This window comes from Lithobates pipiens, unplaced genomic scaffold (genome assembly GCF_037356315.1).
Source record: "Lithobates pipiens isolate NorthernLeopardFrog02 unplaced genomic scaffold, aLitPip1_a1.2 Scaffold_25, whole genome shotgun sequence".
Classification (NCBI taxonomy): Eukaryota; Metazoa; Chordata; class Amphibia; order Anura; family Ranidae; genus Lithobates; species Lithobates pipiens.
This window is the reverse complement of record NW_027507787.1, coordinates 30,902,362-30,924,801: the sequence shown is the minus strand read 5'-3', so window position 1 is coordinate 30,924,801 and position 22,440 is coordinate 30,902,362. Positions and strand designations below refer to the sequence as shown.

The 22,440-nt window shown below is 38.5% G+C and overlaps 1 protein-coding gene across 1 annotated transcript; it reads left to right on the top strand.

Annotated features, from left to right (window-relative positions):
- Positions 1-312: 312 nt before the first annotated feature.
- On the top strand, positions 313-22,177 carry ANKRD1 (ankyrin repeat domain 1). Its single transcript, XM_077454209.1, has 9 exons — positions 313-469; positions 3,576-3,752; positions 7,374-7,511; positions 7,595-7,702; positions 10,276-10,374; positions 11,978-12,076; positions 14,705-14,803; positions 17,012-17,110; positions 20,110-22,177. Exons 1-9 carry the CDS (start codon positions 446-448, stop codon positions 20,218-20,220), a joined length of 954 nt encoding a protein of 317 aa, XP_077310335.1. The 5' UTR covers positions 313-445; the 3' UTR covers positions 20,221-22,177.
- The last annotated feature ends 263 nt before the right edge of the window (positions 22,178-22,440 follow it).

Genomic DNA, 22,440 nt, shown 5'->3' with positions numbered 1-22,440 from the left:
CATCAGGCTGTCAGTTGATAAAACTAGTGCAAGACCAACAGACAGCTGTTATTACTGGTACAGATAGAATGACTTGCATCGCTGAGCTCTTTAGTCACTCCCAATGAAATGGTCATCTCGCATTTCATACGGACTGGGGTATGCAATGTGGTTAGTGTATGGGATTTTTTTTTCATCATAAGTCCCATTGCTACTCCTGCCCTCCCTTCCTGGAGTCTCACATGACACAAGATCTGGCTAGTTAGCATGTCTGGAATGAGAAAGCACCTATCTCTGTGTCTGAGCTAGGTCCATAGATGCTGGTTCCCAGGTTGGAACATTACCTCATTCAACCTTGCCAGAGACACAGTATATAAAGCACAACAGGGCAAGGCTTGGAGTAGAACTAACTTGTAATAATTAAGGTTAACATCGGGAAAGGACACTGCAGGAGACCACAGGCAAAATGCTTCTGAAAGTAGAAGACCTGGTAGGTTTATTGTTCTATTTTTCTATTAAAACTTAAAATCATTGCATCTGAGTACTTATGCTGTGAACTAAATATTTCACTGCACTGGTTTTAATTTTTTTCTCCTGTTTAAAATTAAGGCTAATACTAGCTTAATACTTTTGCTAAATTTTTTATGTACTTTTTGAGGTTTTCTTCTTTTGGAAGGATAGGGCCTGTATTAAATACATTTTTTTATGTACCTTTTTGAGGTTTTCTTCTTAACAAGAAAGGTATTTAAATAAGTTCAGAGTGGAAGATCAAGGGTATAGTAGGGGGTGTGTGTATATATACACACACACACACACATATACACAAATACATACATACACACACACACGTTATTTAGTGTTCGAAATGTTACGATGTGACGATATACTACCTAATATCTCTCAACATGAAAACCAACCCAAACCAAGGATGTTCCTTAGCCCATAATCCATCTCTGAGAGGACCATGAAATGTATATTGGATGGAATTTATGAGCTGCTATTTACCACTCACACACTTATCTACACTACAAAAATCAGTAGCCTTTGCTTAGGTTACTAAAAAACTATGACTACCAATGACCATTACCTGGATATTGGTCAATGTTTCTACTGCTGCTAGTGAATGTACAAGATCCCTAGCTTCTTGGAAGTATAGGGGCTGTATTAAATAAGATTTTTTAAATATCTTTTCCCCATTGAAGAAGGTTAGTTGTTTTAAATAACTGTACTGAACATGTTTATTACTTTCCTGCTCTACTACTAAAATGACAATGTAAAAGGAATTGTATTCAAATCAGCAAGGTATCTTCATATATCCTTAATGTAGCAGAGGAATAGCTATTTGTATAAAATGCAAAAATTTGTAAAAAAGAGGAAAACCTCTCTCGATGGGCATGAGTTATTTCTCAGTCCTTCACCCAAACAGATTATTGCGGTTTCCTTACTAGATTATATTTCTCCGCAATTTGCTTCTATTTTGAAATACATTTTGTCCCCAGATTAGAGAAACTGGCAGAACGTAGTTAATTTTCCTTTCTTTCCCAAATTAATTTAGGTTAATGGATCATTTGTATATGTCATCTGGGGAAAATGTGATGTTTGTTCTTTAATGTATATTGAATTTTCAGTTGGCCAACAGATCAATCAACATAAAAAGTTTTTTTTTTTTTACTTTTTTTTTTTTAAATGGTAAACTACCATGTACATGGGGTGAGGTTTTATTCATATGAATCAACAGGTGACAGGAAAGAAGACCAAGTTAATTTTGGTGTAAATAGATAATCATTTGTGTATGTCATCTGGGGAAAATTTTACATCTGTTCTTTAATGTTTATTGAGTTTTCAATTGGCCAACAGATCAAACAACATATAAAGGTTTTGGAATAATTTTGATGGTTCAACCTCAAGCAACACCTAACAAAGATGGCACCTCATCCCTGAAAGTTTGAAACATGAATCAAAGGACAGGAAGGGAAATTAGGGATTTTTGCGGTGCTAATTAACAAAATACAATTAATTGAAGTACAAAGTTAGTAGTACAAAAATTTATTAAGTTTGAGCTTAAAATCAGTAGCAATATATGCTTAAAAGATTCAGAATAATGCAATACAGTGGTTGTTCTCGTCAAGCACACATAGTCCCGACATGTTTCGCATTAGATTGCTTCTTCAGGGGATGTGTGAAAGTTTGAACAAGATCTAAACCGAAAATACAAAGTACAAAATAATAATAAAGTATGTCACAACATTCGTAAGTGCATAAATAGAGGGGAAGGGGAAAGGGGGAGGGGAAACAACAGACACACACACATCAAACCCACCTTCAACCACTACGTTGGTGGTAAAGTAGTGGGATTGTCCACCTCGGGGGTTAGCCACAGCAGTGCTGAATCGCAGGGGGCTAAAAAGCCAACCCAAGAAAACTGATAAAAAAAGGAATATATAGTAAGACCAAATTTGAAATTTTGGGATGATTTAAAGTTCTTTGAGTACCTAGCTTAATTTCAAGGTTGCTAAAATAAAACAACCTTTTGGGGGTGAAGGACCCTCTAAAGTATAAAAATTGAGAAAAAAAATATAGTACAAGGATGTATTTTAGTTTCAAATGTATTACTTACGTAGGTTGGATAATTGTAAGCAGTGGGGACGCTCGCATTTTGAAAAGAAATCTTTTTGAGCAATCAGGGAGACACACCTGCATAGAAATACCAGCTGGGTGGCCAATCAAAGAGAAAACAAAACGAAGATAAGAAAAATTAAAAAATAAAAAATAAAAAAGTGTATCTCAAAAGGGTGGTGTGTACATCATAAACTGAGTGTTATACAGACACAAACCCTCAGGCATATAGATATACCCAAAGAGTTAAACATTCGCATCCCAAGGCATAGAATTCAAAGCCAGGGAGTTAATGCAAGCATATAGAAAGGGACATAGACAGTAGCCTAGGTCCAAAGGGTTGAAACACCGGCAGAGAGATACGTGAACGTTTTCAAATGAAAAAAAGGCCGATCGAATAAATGTTGAAGAATATAACAGTAAGCTTACCGAAAAGTACAGAGTCTGAACGATCAAGCGTCACCCTTGGCTGCAACCCGCAACGGAATGACGATATTACGAAGGCTTTTTATATGCCCCGCCATCAAGCCGGCGTCTGACGTAGTCGGCCTGATGCGGACAAAAGGAGCGCTATTGCGCATGCTCACCACTTACGAATGTTGTGACATACTTTATTATTATTTTGTACTTTGTATTTTCGGTTTAGATCTTGTTCAAACTTTCACACATCCCCTGAAGAAGCAATCTAATGCGAAACATGTCGGGACTATGTGTGCTTGACGAGAACAACCACTGTATTGCATTATTCTGAATCTTTTAAGCATATATTGCTACTGATTTTAAGCTCAAACTTAATCAATTTTTGTACTACTAACTTTGTACTTCAATTAATTGTATTTTGTTAATTAGCACCGCAAAAATCCCTAATTTCCCTTCCTGTCCTTTGATTCATGTTTCATATAAAGGTTTTGTTTTGTTTTATAGTAAACTATCATATACATGGGGTGATGATTTTTATGTTTATTCATGTGAATCAACAGGTGACTGGAAGGAGGACAGAAAAAGACACTGGAGATTTTGTAACAGGAAATTTTAGGCATGGAGAATATGAAACAGCCATAACACTAGAGAAACAGGATGATTTAAAGACAACTTCAAAATCACTGCTTGAACGCGAGGAGGAGAAACAAGCTGAGCAGAAAAAGCTCAAAACTGAGGTATTGATACTCATATTACCTGTATAGTGTGTAATCTGTACAGTGCAGGGATGTATTGTCACAGTTTTGCATTTATTTGTGTGTGTAAAGAATAGACTACTTGCTTTTCAAAAGATTGTGGTAACTGGCCATTGGTTCAATATCATTGAATAAGCACAGTTTTACTAGCCATATTAGCTTTATGAATACGATTAATTGCTAAAATGTGATCAATGGTACTCCCCTAACCAATCTGTTTATAAACACTCATTTCCAATTTGTCTAGTCATAATCATTTGTTAACCAAGCTGTCTACATCAAAGCAATCATAACCAATCTGTCTGCAATAAGAACGCATAAAAGGCGACCTATGGGCTTAGCCATAAAAATCATAGAACAAGCCCAATACGTATGCCTACATAAGCATAATAAAGGAATCTCTTGACTGACAGGTAAATCCACAGTGTGAGACCTGCAACACAAAAAACACAATACCCTAGGATATAAGCTCCGGCCACAATTGCCAAATATACAACCCCAATGGCACCTGTGCAAAAGGTCTTTTGTTGAGTTTGCATGCTACAATGTCACCTTGAATATCTGCAGTAACAAAATATTGCATCATGTAGCAAAAAAAGCACAGGGCATGCTGCACTAATAAGCAAATCAGCTGAGGATATCCCCACTAATCCTATTATATGCAGTTGTTGACATTTTATCAAACCATAATGTGTATGAACTTTAGCTACATAAGCGGTCTCTTGATGAAATAAAAACAAGACCGAAGATGTAAAGACTTCTTACCACATATATATGTTACAGATTACTGTTAACAAAGATAGAGATTTTGAAGGCAAAGCAAACAAGCAGATGGGGTCTATTAATTTAAAAAACAAAAGGATGTTGTAAGCTCTAACGAGCAGGGCCCTCTGATTCCTTCTGTATTGAAACTACCATCTGCCTAATGCCCTGTACACACGGTCGGACATTCCGACCACAAAATCCATCTGATTTTTTCCGACTAATTTTGTCCGAAACTGGTGTTGCATACACATGGCCGGACAAAGTTGTCAGAAAATCAGAACCTAGTGACGTTCTTTGATAATAGTCAATAGCTTTGGTCTCGTAATTTGATCTGAGCATGCGTGGCACTTTGTCTGTCGGAATTCTCTACAAACGATTGGAAAAAGTCTGATTGGATTTTTTTTCCTTGGAAAATTTTAGACCCTGCTCTCAAATTTTTTGTGGTGGAATTTCCGATGGAAAAAGTCCGATAGAGCCCACGCACGATCGGATTTTCCGACAATATAATCCGATCGGACCTTTTCCGTCGGAATTTCCGACCGTGTGTACAGGGCATTAGAGTTGTAAAGCGCTGCACAAACTGTTGGCACTATATAAATCCTGTATAATAATAATAATAACGTAGCTACTTAGAATTTCAAATATCAGGAGTTTAAACAGAATAACTCAATTTGATGACAAAATCTGTTGTTGTGGCAGACTGCTCTTTGTCCTATTAACCACTTAATAACCGCCCTATAGCCGAATGACGGCTTTAGGGCGGTTTCTTAACTGTGGGAGGCCGTCATATGACGTCCTCCCAGAATTCCGCTCTCGCGCGCCCCCTGGGGCGCGCACTCGAGAGCATCCGTGACCGCCGGGTCCACAGGACCCGGCGCATCACGGATCACGGTAAACGGCCGCTCGTCGCGGCCGTTTACCACGTGATCGCTCCGTCAAATGACGGAGTGATCACTTGTAAACAAACCGGTTGCAACGACCACCATTGTATTCTCCAGGGTGTTTGCTAAAAAAACATATATAATGTTTTGGGATTCTATGTAATTTTCTAGCAAATAAATGATGATTTTTACATGTAGGAGAGAAATGTCAGAATTGTCCTGGGTGCTCCAGAACGCCTGATGGCGCTCCCTGCATGTTGGGCCTCTGTATGTGGCCACGCTGTGTAAAAGTCTCACACATGTGGTATCGCCGTACACGGGAGTAATAGCAGAATGTGTTTTGGGGTGTAATTTGTGGTATGCATATGCTGTGTGAGAAATAAACTGATAATATGACAATTTTGTGAAAAAAAAAAAAAAAAAGTAAAAAAAATCTTGATTTTGCAAAGAATTGTGGGAAAAAATGACAACTTCAAAAAACTCATCATGCCTCTTACTAAATACCTTGGAATGTCTTCTTTCCAAAAAGGGGTCATTTGGGGGGTATTTGTACTTTTCTGGCATGTTAGGGTCTCAAGAATTGAAATAGGCCGTCAGTACTTCAGGTGTGATCAATTTTCAGATATTGGCACCATAGCTTGTGGACTCTATAACTTTCACAAAGACCAAATAATATCCACCAATTTGTACTTATTTTTACCAAAGATATGTAGTGGTATAAATTTTGGCCAAAATTTATGAAGAAAAAATTACTAATCTGCTAAATTTTATAACAGAAATGAAGAAAAATTCTTTTTTTTACAGAATTTTCTGTATTTTTTCTTTTATAGCACAAAAAATAAAAAACCCAGCGGTGATTAAATACCACCAAAAGAAAGCTCCATTTGTGTGAAAAAAAGGACAAAAATTTCATATAGGTCCAGCGTTGCATGACTGAGTAATTGTCATTCAAAATGTGAGAGCACCGAAAGCTGAAAATTGGTCTGGTTATTAAGGGTGTTTAAGTGCCCAGTGGTCAAGTGGTTAAATAAATATTCTGGATGTTAAAAGACAGTATATCTAAATCCAAAACATTTTGTTTATTAATTTTGGCTAAAGAATGGTTAAAATCCCGGTCAGGTTTTCTTTTTGCCATATGTATCCCATTTGAGAGATCTCTCGTCACCTGGTCTGTGGACAGAACAAGAACTCTCCCCAAGGACAGGTAAATACTCCCTCTTAGCCCTTGTACACACGGTCAGACATTCCGACAACAAAACAGATTTTGTCCGAAACTGGTGTTGCATACACAGGGTTGGACAAAGTTGTCGGAAAATCCAATCGTTCGGAACGTGATGACGTTATTTCGTTACGACGGGACTACGTTCAGGCTAGTAGCCAATAGCTTTGGTCTAGGAATTTGATCTGAGCATGCATGGCACTTTGTCCGATCGGAATTCTCTACAAACGATCGGACAAAGTCTGATCGGATCATGTTGTCGGAAAATTTTATAGCCCAGCTCTAATACATTGTCGGTCGGATATTCCGACGGAAACAGTCCGATGGAGCCCACACACAGTCAGATTATCCGACAACATGGTCCGATCGGACATTTTCCGTCGAAATGTCCGACTGTGTACAAGGGCTAAGACTGTTGTCATTGAAAAAAAAAATCGTAATAGTTCCATTTCTGTTTAAAATTCCAAATCTTGGATTTTCCTTCGCTTCCAGCCCTGATAATAGTGGTCACTGGGACAAAGAATGAGACAAAGAATGAGAGAGAGAATATCCACAGTGGTAGCAATAGATAGTTCTTACCCACTTTATCCCCCGCAAAAAATGAAAACATATTGGCCAAGATATACTTTCATTCTTATCCTACTAATTGCTGTGACATCATCCGCTATGCGTAGTAAAAATCATTTTACAATAAATGGCTAGTTGATGATAATGTAAAACTTGTTGTTTTGTATTTAGCTCCTCAAAAAGAAGATAGATGAAAGACCAAAGCTAGACAACTTGGAAGATCTGCAAACTATAATAAAACGACGAAAACAAAAAAGATGCAAAAAAGTGAAAGCACCTGTGGTCAAGGAACCAGAACCAGAGCCAGTGGTAAGTTTTAAATAAACTGATAAATTAATGAATTATGTGGGAAAAATGTAACACTCACAAAAAGCACAATATATCATTTTTAGATTGAACACGTGGACGAAGCAACATTTTTAAAAGCTGCACTAGAAAACAAGATGCCCATCATTGAAAAATTCCTGGCAGATGGTGGAGATCCAAATGCCTGTGATGAGGTAGGATAATTTTTTTTATCTTTATAGGTTACCTATATCATATGCTAAAATTTATTAGCTAAAATGCCCATTGTGCTTGGCATCAAAACAATAAGCTGAGCATCCTTGGTGGATGTGGCAGTTCAGCAACAGCTGAAATACAGGAGGTAGCTAGATTATTATAATAAACTTCTCAGTTTCTCCCACTCTACAAACGTATTTCATAAGCTCATCTACCTCAATAAATCATCATTGTTCTAATAGAAATAAGATCCATAATGTAGGAATAAATTATATTTGCCATGATCATGGTCATTTTGGAATATTCTAGGCCAGTGATGGCGAACCTTTACACCCCAGATGTTTTGGAACTACATTTCCCATGATGCTCAACTACACTGCAGAGTGCAAGAGCATCATGGAAAATGTAGTTCCAAAACATCTGGGATGCCAAGGTTCGCCATCACTGGCCTTGAATATTCCAGAATGACCATGATCATGGCAAATATAATATGGGATTACAGCTAATTAAATGAATACTGACATTGACAAACTTAGATAAAACAGGTTACCTTTATTGTGAACTTCTGCATGTTCTGGTGTTCTTTCGCTTTGAAGGCAACGACTCTGTATTAGTATATAGGTTGCCAATGGTGTCTTCTTCTGAAACTACTAGCTGTCTGGCTGTCATGTTTATTCCATGATGTCAACACCAATTCACCGACTCAGGAGTAAAATGTTGACCAGTATTTTATACCTCACTTCCTCCATACTTGTTCCGAGCCAGTAAAGCAGGGGTCTCAAACTGGCAGCCCTCCAGCTGTTGCAAAACTACAAGACCCATCATGCCTCTGCCTGTGGGAGTCATGCTTGTAACTGTCAACCTTGTAATGCCTCCTGGGACTTGAAGTTTCGCAACTGTTGGAGGGCTGCCAGTGTGAGACCCCTGCAGTAGGGCAATTCAGATTTTAGGAGGTCAACAGTAGTAATGTACACATTCCTGTCAGTACACATTTTATTTAAAACTGTGATCTATAACAAAGAAGATCTGAGCTCTGACCTTATTTATCTTTGTACACATGCCCATGATCTAATTCTGTCAGTACAACCTGATATAATGCCAAGATGAGGGAAAAGCACCAACACACATGAAAGATCTGACCGGATTTCTGCATCTTTCTGAAGAACGACAGAAAAATAATCACTACACATTGTGGTCAATCCTGACATACTATCAAGGGGCTCAAGAATAAGATTTATGTAGGCTACAGCAGTTTAATTATCAGTAGGTATAAGCAGTATTACGACTACAAATATTTAAACGTGACACAAATTGGTAAACCGAAAATGGTCCGATGAGAAATGAAATCTTCCTTTTTAAATGCATAAGTAATGCGTCTCCTTAGTAGACTGCTGACTGGCCATTGCCCAATGCTTCTATTACTGTATCTGAGCGCTATGCTGCTTGCCAATGTCACTGTAATATGGCTTTTATTACGCACCTCCCAGGGAGGAGAAATGGCTTTAATAAATGATATAGTAGATATCTCGCTAAGTAATGGTTCCCTTCCATAGTACTTTTTAAAATATAGATTAGTAGATGTTCAAGAGTTGGTGCACAGCAGAGTCGACTTCAATCTCTCCAACCTGCTTGATATTTCAGGGAATCTAGTAGTGTAGTCCCTGCACCCGATTCCACAGAACTGAAAATTGCCATAACCACTGAAAGTACAGCAAAACCTTGGATTGCGAGCATAATTAGTTCCAGAAACGTGCTTATAATCCAAAGCACTTGTATATCAAAGCAAATTTCCCCATAAGAAATAATGCAAACTGAAAGGATTCGTTCCACAACCATTTATTCATAGGTCCTTCAGTTTATAGTCCATATAAAAAGAATATAGAAATGTGACATGTTGTGTAACCATAAAATGTCCATACACAAATGGAAGCCTCCACTAGAGGATTAGAAGTAAAATCCAGCAGGAGCTTCAGAGTATAAAATAGAAGAGAGGCTCCTCTAAGTGTAGCAATATGTTGCTAAATGTTGTACCTTCATTAAATGCAACCATATAGCTACACTTAGCGTTGCTCTTCTCTTTTATACTCAGTAGTGACATGACGCTACTATATCAAGACATCGCTTGTATATCAAGTCAAAATGTATTACAAAATGTTGCTTGTCTTGCAAAACGCTCTCAAACCAAGTTACTCTCAATCCAAGGTTTTATTGTAGGTCTTTTTTGGAAATTGTACTACAGCAGGAGGCAGGCAGGAGCAAATCTATTAACTTTGGTGTGGGAGGGCATAGTGAGAGATCATCAGATAAAGGAAATGTCCTGAAAATTCTGTAAATAGACAAGAATGAGCAGTTGGGTGTTTATTAATAAGGTGAAATGCTTTTATACAAAAAGTGTTCTTTGGAGCATTTTTTTCATAATAGTTTGTGCCAGACTTTGAAAATTGCACTAACCTTCTGAAAACAGAGCTCTATATCAAGCCCTGAAAAATCCTCCTTAGCAGACTGTCTGTCCATCATTAAAAAGCATAGTTTACTATACTTGCTTTATAAACCTGTCTGTCTTTCCTTACAGTACAGACGCACGGCCCTTCACAGAGCATGTTCGGAAGGACACCTTGCCATTCTTGAGATGTTAATTGAAGCTGGAGCAGACCTAGAATTCCATGACATGGTATGTGAATTTTTTCCAATACATCAGTCATTAAAAATGAAAATAGCTGCAACAGAGAAGCTAGCACGGTTGCTGGAGAGGTCACTGGAAAATATTACTAAATTACAAAACTATAATTTTGTTGACAAATGGCTGCCAAATTTTGCAAGGCACTTAAGCCACAAAGAGAAAATAATAGACTCATGCCGATCTACCTTTGCCCACTCCTGCTAAGTGCAATAAAAGCCATTTCCCTTGGTAAGAATCTTCCATGTAGTTAATAAGCTATTCATATAAATAATGGGAAGTAACGAGCCTAAAAAAAAATAAAAAATGAAAGGCCCTAATCACAAATTAATTTGATTTTATCAGGCAAAATATCCCCCAAGTAGGATTTAATTTTCCTTAACTTTACTAAACTAAAACCATTTATGTGCAATTTTGAATAATAATAAAAAATTTTTTTTTTTTATAAAAATGCAGTCCATACATACTGTAGTATACCTAGATATCCTGTATGAATGAAGTATATACAGATCACTGTTCTTACTGCTATGCGGACTTACAGTCAGATACAAGGGCTCATGGCTGGGGCTAGAAATTATTTTGAATGGTACCATGAACTAAAACCACCACATAAAGGGACTTTTTACAGAAATATAAGTAGTTGTTCCTCTGCTTTTTCATTAATTATCTGGGGAGATATAGCGACCACCTCTGCTCTTGCCATCATTTTTCCTAAATTTTTCGCCAAAAAGATGGGTGGAGCAGTGAACGGTTACAGCCTCTGCCAGTTATTTGTATTCCATTGGGGAAGTTTCCCTTTATTTTGTATCCCAATGACAACACTGGAAGATTGAAAAAATATCTTGTAAGTGAAATTCCCTTGTTGTCAATTCAAAATTAGAATTTCCCCTCACCTTCTGTATTAGTAACAGTAGACACTAGGACAAATAGAGTAAAATAACTCTTTTCTGTGGCTATTATTGTTACAAGAAATTAGCATACAGTTTGTGAAAGATCGATGGCCTTGATCATAAAAAAAAATTAAGCTTGATGAAGAATTCTCTTCAAAGACACGCTAACAAAATATAGTTCCATGTACTGAAAGTAAAGAAACTCCTGACAAACAGGATACTATAATAAATACAATCAGTTTTCATTACTTACAGTGGTGAGGTGTAGTGATTAGCACTTTCACCTAGCAGGAAAAAAGGGTCGCTGGTCTGAATCCCGACCATGACACCATCTACCTGGAGTTTGCATGTTCTCCCTGTGCCTGCGTGGGTTTTCTCCAGGCACTTCAGTTTTCTCCCACATTCCAAAGACATGCTGGTAGGTTAATCGCATACTGTCCAAATTGGCCCTAGTATGTATGAATGTGAGTTAGGGACCTTGGGTTGTAAGCTCCTTGAGGGTAGGGACTGATGTGAATGTACAATGTATATAAAGCGCAAAATATAAGTACCTGGAATAAATAATTACTCTGTAGTCAACTGAGACCATCCAAAGTCACACATTTTCTTGACCATTCTGAAATCTTCCATGTGTTCTGTATCCTTACCTGTCTGAATTCAGTAGCAGGACCCAGTTGGTCAAAGGGATTTTTTTGTTCTGTTCACAGCTTGAATCCACAGCAATTCACTGGGCCTGTCGAGGTGGAAGTGTTGAAGTTCTGAAATATATACTAAACAAAGGAGCAAACATCAACGCAAGAGACAAGGTAGATTAAACTTCTTGAACACCACAGCTGAAATGTACCTCAATTGCAAAATTAAGTATTAGAATCAGAAGTATTAGAACCACTTTGTGTGCAACCAGCAGCGATCGACACAGAAATCGGATTTCTACCACTACTACTATTTGTACCGGTGTTTATGTAACCTAAGGAGGAAAAGAACGGCTGCACACCACAGGAATGTTCCAGGTTTGAAGAAGCACTGAGGTCAGGGTGATACGCACGTGTCACCTCCTGGGTTCGATCACTCTGTCTTTGTTGGTCGTCATTTGCTAGTTTTGGAATAAAATCGTTGGAAGATTCCTGTGGTGTACAGCCGTTCTTTTCTTCCTATTGGCTTGCACCCAATGCATCCGTACTGTCGTGATTTCTCACATGGAGCAGCGTCTCCCTTGTTTGAATCTGTATGTAACCTAAACTTTGAGAGTCTTTAAGTTGGAGCATATATAGCAGTGGATAAATAAAGGACAGGCATGCCTGGAAGGAGCCCATTCCTCCTTAAAAACACAGTGGCACATTAGAAGCCCAGCAGGGGCTCTAAGAACAACAAGACAGTCATCTTTGATTACACAGGTGTAAACCTAAAAGATAAGTCCAGGAGGTAGCATGCACCTTGCTGGACTTAACTCACAGGGATTGATTTACTAAGGAATGTGTACTCAGAATCTGGTGCAGCTGTGCATGATAGCCAATCAGCTTCTAACCTCAGCTTGTTCAATTAAGCTTTGGCAAAAAAAAGCTGATCGTTTTTGATTGCAGAAGACAGCCTAATTTTGCACATCAAGTTGTAGTAAATAAGCCCCATAGTATACCTGCACATTTATCAAAATGGCTGAATTCCTGGAGTCCAGCTTTATGTAGGAACATGGCTTCCCATAAAAAAAAAACAAAAAAAAAAAATAAAACACAAAAACTATTATAAGCGCTTTTGCATTTTCCATTCTCTTAGTCCCCCTGTAAAGTTCTACACAAACTTGTTGAGCCTGTCAGTGAAGTCCACCGAATACTGCAGAAACAATGCCGCACTACTCCTGAATTCACAAAAGAGTTGCCACTCTTCCGCAGACAGTTTCTGCAGTAGAATGAGAAGATTCAGGGTATGTGGCTATCAGCTTGGTCATTGCTGATTCACAAGCTTGTCAATCAGCACCTGACACACCTAGCCCAGACCACTTCTTTCTGGAATGACAGCGCTGCCCCTGTTATTGAAACCCCCACATTGTGAGCTGCAGTGTCAGGGAGGATGGTTTGGCTCACTTAGGGAAAATAAAGTTTGTATGACATAGCAACTGGATTTGGTACTTGTTTATACTGTCATACAGGAGTCTTTAGTTGCACTTTAACTGTTTGCCGTCCACCCTATAGCAGTTTTACTACTACAGAGTGGCACCTGTGCGCTGGATCACAATATTATTTATATATACATATATATATACACACACACACACACACACACACACACACACGTGATCCCGCACATCTGGGTAGGGGGTTTGCATGCCGCCGGCAGCTCGCTTACACTGTGATTACACACAACAGAAACCCATAACTGGGTACACAGTACCTGATGTCCTCTGGCACCCGAAGATCGTCTGGCACAGAGACAGAACTGCGATTGGCCTATGTAAACAGGGCAGGTCACCATTCTGACAGGAGAAGCTGTATGTAGCACTGTATGTGTCACTGGTCTCCAAAAAGTGTCAGGATCAGAATGTCTGCTGCAATATCGCTGCCCCGCTGGAAGTTGCTAATTGCCACCATTACTAGTAATAAATAAATATCTACAATAGTTTAAAGATACTATAATTTTTGCCCAAAGCTATCAATATACGCTTATTGGGATTTTTTTTAACCAAAAATATGTAGCAGAATATATATTGGTCTAAATTTATGAAGAAATTCAATTTTTAATATTTTTTTTTATAGGATATGTTTTATAGTGCAAACAATTAAAACCGCATAGGTGATCAAATACTACCAAAGGAAAGCTCTGTGAGAAAAAAAGGACATTTTATTTGGGTACAGTGTCACATGACTGCGCAATTGTCAGTTAAATTAAACGCAATGCTGTATCAAAAAAAATGGCCTGGTCATGAAGGGGGGTAGATCTTCCAGAGGTTAAACAGTTAATTGCATGAGGACACAGTGATAACATCCTGACAGCGATTCAGACTCATCACTTCAATTCATAAAAAAATTAAATAAATAAATAAATAAATAAAAAAACGCACCAAAACAACAGAAAAAGAACAAACTTTGGCTGTTAAGTCAGTTACAAAGCTTCAAATTATTTAAAAAATCCTTCTATCTTACCTTAGGTCTTATCTAATACGATGACTGTTGATAAGTAGTGTGGATAAGGCTTTATTGCGGAAAGAAAGTTTTATTTTAGAGGTAACGGCTTGTACAATATGCAAATATAAATAGGAAATATGTTCTCTGACAGTGTTACAGTTGAAATTGCAGATCTCTCAGAAGGAAAGCTTATTGGTTTACAAGTTATTTATATATTCACAAACTCATGAGCTACTGATATACTCAAGTAGCTATTTTTACCCAACTGCACAGACCCATGTACAGTTTAGTGAATGATGTCCATCTCCGTTTCTCTAGCTCTTCAGTACTCCTCTCCACGTAGCAGTCAGATGTGGAAAGTATGAGTGCGCAGAACATCTCATTGCATGTGAAGCTGATTTAAATGCCAAAGACCGGGTAAGAATGACTTTTGTATTCTTAAAAAAAAAATCTCAGATTTGGATGTTAAGCAATTAGAAGCTTATATCAGGCAAAAAAATGAAAACATCTCTCTCCCAAAACTCCAACTGGTCTCCTAAGTTCCAAGACCTTTACAGAGTGTTGTTAAAAGAAAAGGGGATGCTACACTGTGGTAAACATGGTCCTGCCATCAATTTCAAAACTAGATTTTTTTCTTACAATGGTACATTTTTTAATTTTAAACATTTGATATGTTTTCTATTTTCCATTGTGAGTAAAATATGGGTTTATGACATTTGTAAAACACACTGTAGATTTAACACAGCATCCCAACTTTTTTGGAATTGGGGTTGTACAAAACACCCTAAAAAAAGGGTTTCACAAACTTGTCTTTGAAAGTTACCAACAGTAGTAAATTACGCTACAGATAGTACATGCCAGCTTTTAAGTAAGGTTACCTTTGAAACACATACCCTAGATGGAATGTGATGGCAGGTTTGGGAAACTTTGCCCTATAATTTATATCTGACCACCAACACACTGGGACTGCACCACATTTCTGGACCCGAAATGTGCTTCCAGCTAACACAGTACACTCAGGTCTGGAAAGTACCACAATATAGAGCCCAGTGCCTGAAGATCACATTCCAGGCTAGCCATGCATGTCGCCAGGCCAGTGTACAGCCTCTAAAGCTAGGCCAAGGAAATGCCAATCCAGACTGGGGCTATATTTAAACTGGCTTAAAGTGGTAGTAAAGCATGCTGTGTTATTTCTACTTACAGGTAAGTCTATAAAAAGGGAACATGAATATCTCCTAAACCATCTAGGAGATAATCACTCTGCATGCAGCCAGTGACATCAGTGGCAAATGTGCTCTGAAGATCCGGCATACCTTGCCAGAACTTCAGAGCTTAGTGCCAGAACTGAGGGCTCCTGCGTGCACATGCAGAAGGGATGTCATTGCGGCTCCAGACAATCACATAGCCGGAGCATGCAAACTCAGAAGAAAAACCGGGGGGGGGGGGGGACGGGGGGGGGGGGACATGCCAGCCCTCTCAGTGGTGACAGTGTGCCATGGAAGGGCTTCGTTCTAAGGGAAGTATTCTAGAATTATGCAATTGCCTTACAGTTGTTTTTTTGTATCACCATCTAGGGTTTACAACAGCTTTAAGCATCATTGTAGTGAGGAATCTTAGTTAAAATTGCTGAAAAGAAAAATTCCAGGAAGCAGGGAAGGCTAGTGAAAAAATAGACCTTTTTTTTTTACTAAATTTGAAGGAAAGGCATCCAAGCATCTAGAGCACAAAAACTGAGGTATGCTGGTTATAGGAGGAGTAATTGTTTGCCAGTATCCCAACCACCTGTAGGCAGCAGAATGTTTCTGAATTCCTATGTCTGTAAATTAATGAGAAATACATATAAATTGATTGCACAAGTTCCTATTACAAAAGTCGTTTATAGTCTAAACATGTCTTTTTTTTTTTTAAAAGACTCTCAGCCACAGTTCAAGGCCAATATTCAGATAGGTGAATATATGTATAAGGATTGTTATGGGAAACTTAAAGGGGTTGTAAAGGTTTTTGTATTTTTTCTAAATAGGTTCCTTTAAGCTAGTGCATTGTTGGTTAATTTAGCTTTCCTTCTATTTCCCTTCTAAATTTTTTTTTTCTTTGTCTGAATTTCTCACTTCCTGTTCCTCCTTAGTAAGCTGTTCTGGCCAACACCACTCGGGTGATGGTGTGAAGTTTACTGAGAAACAGGAAATGAGGAATTCAGACAAAGAAAAAAAACATTTAGAAGGGAAATCGAAGGAAAAGCTAAGTGAACCAACAATGCACTAGCTTAAAGGAACCTATTTAGAAAATAAAAAACAAAGCTTTACAACCCCTTTAAAAAAAAGAAGAGGAGAGCAATAAAAACCACCATGCAGATAATGCCCCATGGGGACATCCCTCTAAAGATACCCACTGAACAGCCATGTTCTCTACACTGACATCTTGATTTCCAACACCAACTCCATTTGGCAATCGATAATTGCAATAATATGAAAAATAAAATACCATATTTTTTTTTTTATTAATAACTAATTTGTAACTCATTCTGTCTTTTGAAAAAAAAAAAAAGCCAAACATTTTAAATATGGGAGAAAACCAGTTCAATGAATTTGAATTCTGTAAAAATATGAACATAATTTTTTTCCACAGGAAGGAGATACACCAATGCACGATGGAGTCAGACTAAATCGTTATAAAATGATGAGACTCTTGATTATGTATGGGGCCAATTTCTCCATCAAAAATTGCGTAAGTTCCCGACGTTCTTTTTTGCAAGCAATTACATTTGACGTTAGGCTAAATACAAACTTTTAAAAGAGATTGAGACTGTTACTTTTAGCCTTGTGTGGTGCAGGACACCACATGTGATTCACACAGGAATCACACCACATTCCTGTGCAAATCGCATGCTATGTCTGTGTGGTGCCTTTTGAGCCATTCATTTTGTATGGCTCAAATTGGACCGCATCCGCACCAGAATGGTGCACGGCCATTTTTTTTGCAGCACATGAATTGGATTGTTCACACCCACGTGATCCAATTCTGGTAATCGTACTGTGCTTTGCAGACGGTTTAGGGGTGTCATTGACATTTGACACCCACAGCAGTTTGAAATCATTTTTTTTTTTTTATGGTATTTGATCACCACTAGGTTTTTTTTTTATACTTTGCCATAAAAACAAAACGTTTACTAAAAAAAAATTTCTTTCTTATAAAACATATTCAATACAATGACATTTCTTTATAAATTTAGGTCAAAATGTATTCTGACACGTCTTTGGTAAAAAGAAAAAATCCAATAAATGTATAATAATTGGTTCATGTGAAAGTTATAGTGTCTACAAACGGATATATATTATATATATATTTGAAAATTTACACCCTCTCTCATTTCTTGAGGCCCTTAAAATGCCAGGACAGTACATATCCCCCCCCCCCCCCCCCAAATTACCCCTTTTTGCAAAGTGGACAGTCTAAGGTATTTAGTAAGAGTCATGGTGAGTTTCTTGAAATTGCAATATTTTGGAAAATAAAGACAGCAAAGTTTTGAACTTTCATGAATGGGTTACAGCCTACATCTTTTAGAAAGACGTCCATACCCACTAAATCGTCCTGACTGGAAACATAACTTATGCAGACAAAGAAAGGAAACATATTTCCTGCCTCAAGGGAGCTGGACTGTGGCCACATACAGAAGCTAAAATAAAGAAACTAATTTTCACAGATAGAGTTGTCTGCTTTTAAAGCAGAGTTCCAGCCGCTTCTGTGTTTATTAAGAGTCAGCAGCTACAAAAAGCGCTGACTTTTAATAAACAGACACTTACCTGTCCCACAATCCAACCATCCAAAGCCTTGCTTCTTTCCCTCTCCTTGGCGCCAGCATCACTAGTGTGGGCACTTGGCTGTGACAGCTTGGTGTGCACGGTGCATCCTAAGTGGCCAGACAATCTTCATGTGACGCATCCAAGAAGATTGCAGGGAGGGGAGAACTTCCGCCCGAGTCACCTAGGCGGCCCGAGCGGAAACCTGTCAAAACTAGGTGCCTGCCCCACCCCCCAAAAAATGAGATGCCAAAAGTGACATGTCATGGGGTAAGGGGTCCTTAAAGTGGAAGTTCCACTTTTTGAACTCCGCTTTAAGATTACAATTTGATGTAGCCATTTTAGATTAAAATAGTATTTAATGGAGGTCTTTGACTGTATAACAGATATGCGGCGGCAAGGCTGCACCAGATAATGTACCTATTACGTGATGGGACACTTCTGAGTAGGCAGCGTGCCCGCCGAAGGAGGCCACATTGTGATTAAACACAGATGTTGATAACTGGGAGCCGGCCAATGGATTACCCCCGCCACCCGGGCATAGTCCCAAATTTACACAGGATCTGTGCCTATGTAGACAAGGCAGAGCCCTGTCCTGGCGGTGGGGAACTAATAGATTTTCTTTCCTCGTAAAGCTGGGAATAAAGTCCAATATTTCCCCTAGTAAAAGCACCTGAACACAGTACACCAAAATACTGGCACACATTTAACCCTTTGATTGCCTTAGAGGTTTAACCCCTTCCCAGCCAATGTCATTAATACAGTGACAGTGCATATTTTTAGCACTGATCACTGTATTACCGTCACTGGTTCCCAAAACGTGTCAGTTAATGCTAGAATGTCCATTGCAATATCACAGCCCCACTATAAATCGCTGATCGCCGCCATTACTAGTAAATAAAGAAAAAAATTCCATATATATATATATATATATATATATATATATATATATATATATATATATATATATATCCATCCTATAGTTTGTAGATGCTATAACTTTTGCTCAAACCAATCAATATACACTTAAAAGGAGAAGTCCAGCCTGAGCTCATTTGGCTGTGCTTCTCCTAAGGGTCACAGGAGTGCAACTAGTTTTGCACTCCTGTGACCTGTTTTCAGCAGACAGCAATCTGAAGTCCGCTCTCTGCGGGTGTCCCACAGATGAGTCCAGGGACCATGTCATGCCGACTCTGGAAGTCTGGATCCACTAGGAGCGTGGACTGATAGCCGTCTAAACCTCTCAGCGAGCCCTCCATGGCCACTCCCCACCCCTCCATGGCTCCAGTGATCGTGGAGGAGCAGAGCAGGAGAGATGCTGATTGACAGGCAGCAGCTCTCAGCTTGGGGAGAAATGAGAACCGAGACATCTGCGAAGTTTGATGGCTCGGTTCTCAATGAAGAGGCGCCGGGGACAGATGCAGCATCGGATCAATGCTGCATCCATCTAGGTAAGTATGAATCTGCAGTAACCACGATTCCCATAGCTCTTTTAAATTGGATTAATTTTTACTGAAAAACATGTAGCAGAGTACATATTGACCTCAATTTATCAAGAAATTTGATTTACATTTGTATTTTATTAGACATGTCTACAGCAGAAAGCAAAAAAGTCTTTTTTCCCCCCTTTTCAAAATTGTTTTTTTTTTTGTTCATAGCGCATAAAATAAACGCAGTGATCACATGCCACCAAAAGAAAGCTCTATTTGTGGGGGGGGCATCAATTTTGTTTAGGTACAGCATTGAATGTCCATGCAATTGTTCTTTAAAGTAACGCAGTGCTGTTTTGCAAAAAATTGGCCTGGACATGAAAGGGAGTTATTCTTCCAGAGGTTAAGTGGTTAAACACTAGAGCATCTAGTGGAAATATTGCAAGTAATTTAGACATCTGTGTCTGACTAAATCCTTTTTAAACTGTCCTGGCAGGCGGGAAAGACACCAATGGAACTTGTCCTTCAGTGGCAAAACGGCGCCAAAGAGATATTCGGTGGGCTTCAGGAAAAGTCATACAAGAGCTCTCACATACAAAATTTCTGACAGAAAAACGGTTTGAAGAGCCATTAGCTATGGCACTTTTTTTTTGCTTCAGAAAGCTTTGATAGGACTATTCCAGATTTTTTAACATTTCTTGCACTTTGAATTTTTTTTATCGTATTTATTTATTTATTGTTTGTTACTGCATAGGCATTGTGCTTTATATTAATTCCATAGGAAAGATATATTTATGTTGAATAAATGTGGCAGATAAACTGCTCAATGTTATTACTGTTGATAAGTCATATGAAGGACACCAATATTTGTATTTTAATCTTGTTGAATGTAAGTAGAAAAGCAACACATGCTGGGTATTAGTTGTGTTGTGACCAACACGACAAGAAATACAATGGACAAAGCCAAAGAGGTGACTCTTGGCTGTATGTTTGGAAGTACCAGGCTTTAGCAGTGGTGTGGGCTATCCCGCTTGTTAATAGTGGGAAAAAGCCCTTTACCCAGCAAAGCAACTAAACTAGAGAATGGAGAGAACTAGGATGTTAGGGAAGGATGGGGGTTTTAGCTGCAGTGCCAGAACAGAAACATCACCTTGTTTCGACTTGAACTTGCCTATTAGGTTAGGTTGGAGCTTCAGCCTGAAAACTAGGTGCGTCTCTTAAAGCAGTGGGCATCATTTATAGAGTGACTTCCAGAGGAAAGGTAGATAAGACCACAACAACCAGATTCCATTTTATCTTTATTGCAATTTAGCAAAAGGAAAGCTAATCCTTTACTGGTTGCTGTGGGTGTGAAACTTTCTTTTTACGAGAATGGCACAAAACATGGGTTCCAAGTTAATCTTTAGGGTCCTAAAACGTAAAATGCCATACCAACTTTGGAGTTTCACTACTGCAAACAATAGCTCTATTTTTCTTTTGAACTTGCCTTTATAAATATGCCTCACTGAATTTGGCTCTGCACAAATAAGTTAATTCTGAACTAAACTGAAAAAAGCTAAATAATTAGCATGCTCAGAGCCCCCCTACAAGTAGCTTGCAATAAGGGTTGACATCTCCCTAGAGCTAGAACATGTTCTCTAAATTTAGGAAACCATAAAAAAAAAAATCGTGCGTCTCCTGAAAGATAGAAGCACCCCAGGAGAACCTGGCAGCCTCAGCCCCGGAAAAGCTTGTTGCATTGTCAGATTGATCTCGATTTTTCTTCCTACTTTTCTTATTTCAGAAATAAAAGTTGAAGAAATAAAAGAGGACTAGCATGTTGACAAGTGACAGAACAGGGGTTGCAGCTGTTTGTGGATTCCCTGTGGCTCTAGTTCACAGATGTAGAATGGACAGCAAGCTACTTTAATATTAAGATTGCTTGGACCAGATGTCCTGTATGTAGGATCTTCACTTTATGTGAGGTTTTGAAGATCCTCCAGAGACTTCAGGTTTCTGAGCTTTGACCGAGAAGGATGAGAGAATGGGTGAGACACTAGATGGAAAGAGACAGAAATGCAATAGAAAAGGGAAAGTTGTACTATAGGATTGCTCTTTTATACATTTATATTGTATTTTCTGTACATTTGGTATTGGGTACATTTATTATGAAGAAAAAACAATGCTGCACATCTTTATATAATGTACCAATATAATGAATGGAACAAGGGTACGAATGCTGACCACCCTTTGTAAAATTGCATATTTATTCTTCTTGATGTAGACTGTATCTCATGAATTAACTCTGCTCATTTCACAGTCCCAATGTAATGATATAATGTGTGGGCACACTGTCCCGTTTGCATTGCACTGTTCAAGGCTGTGAGTCTGAGATGAGAGTCTACAGGACTGAGATCATGTGCTAATGAAGCAAAGACATGTATAAGCTGTTATGTAACATGAGAAAGATTTATTTCCTGGATGAGCAGTGGTGCTAGATCACCACCTAGTGGCAGTTATCTTGAAACAAATTCTGCTCTCCTGCATTTTAAAAGATGAATTCCTACTAAGCACGGAAGTAAAAACTAATTTTGTGTCACTGTGGCTTCAAGTGCACTTGCCACAGATCCCCAGTGGTCATTGACCCTTAGTAGGCCAAACCAATATAGATGGGTCAGCAGCTTATTGAGGGCCTATGATTTCACTGAGGAGGTCTGTGTACTTTAACAGGACACTAAGAACTATACAGAATTGAGATCTGCATTATAACTTATTTCCAGAGCTCCGAAATAATGTATCTTGACTGAGTTTTGGAAAGAGAAAAAACACAAAAATACACCAAGAGACA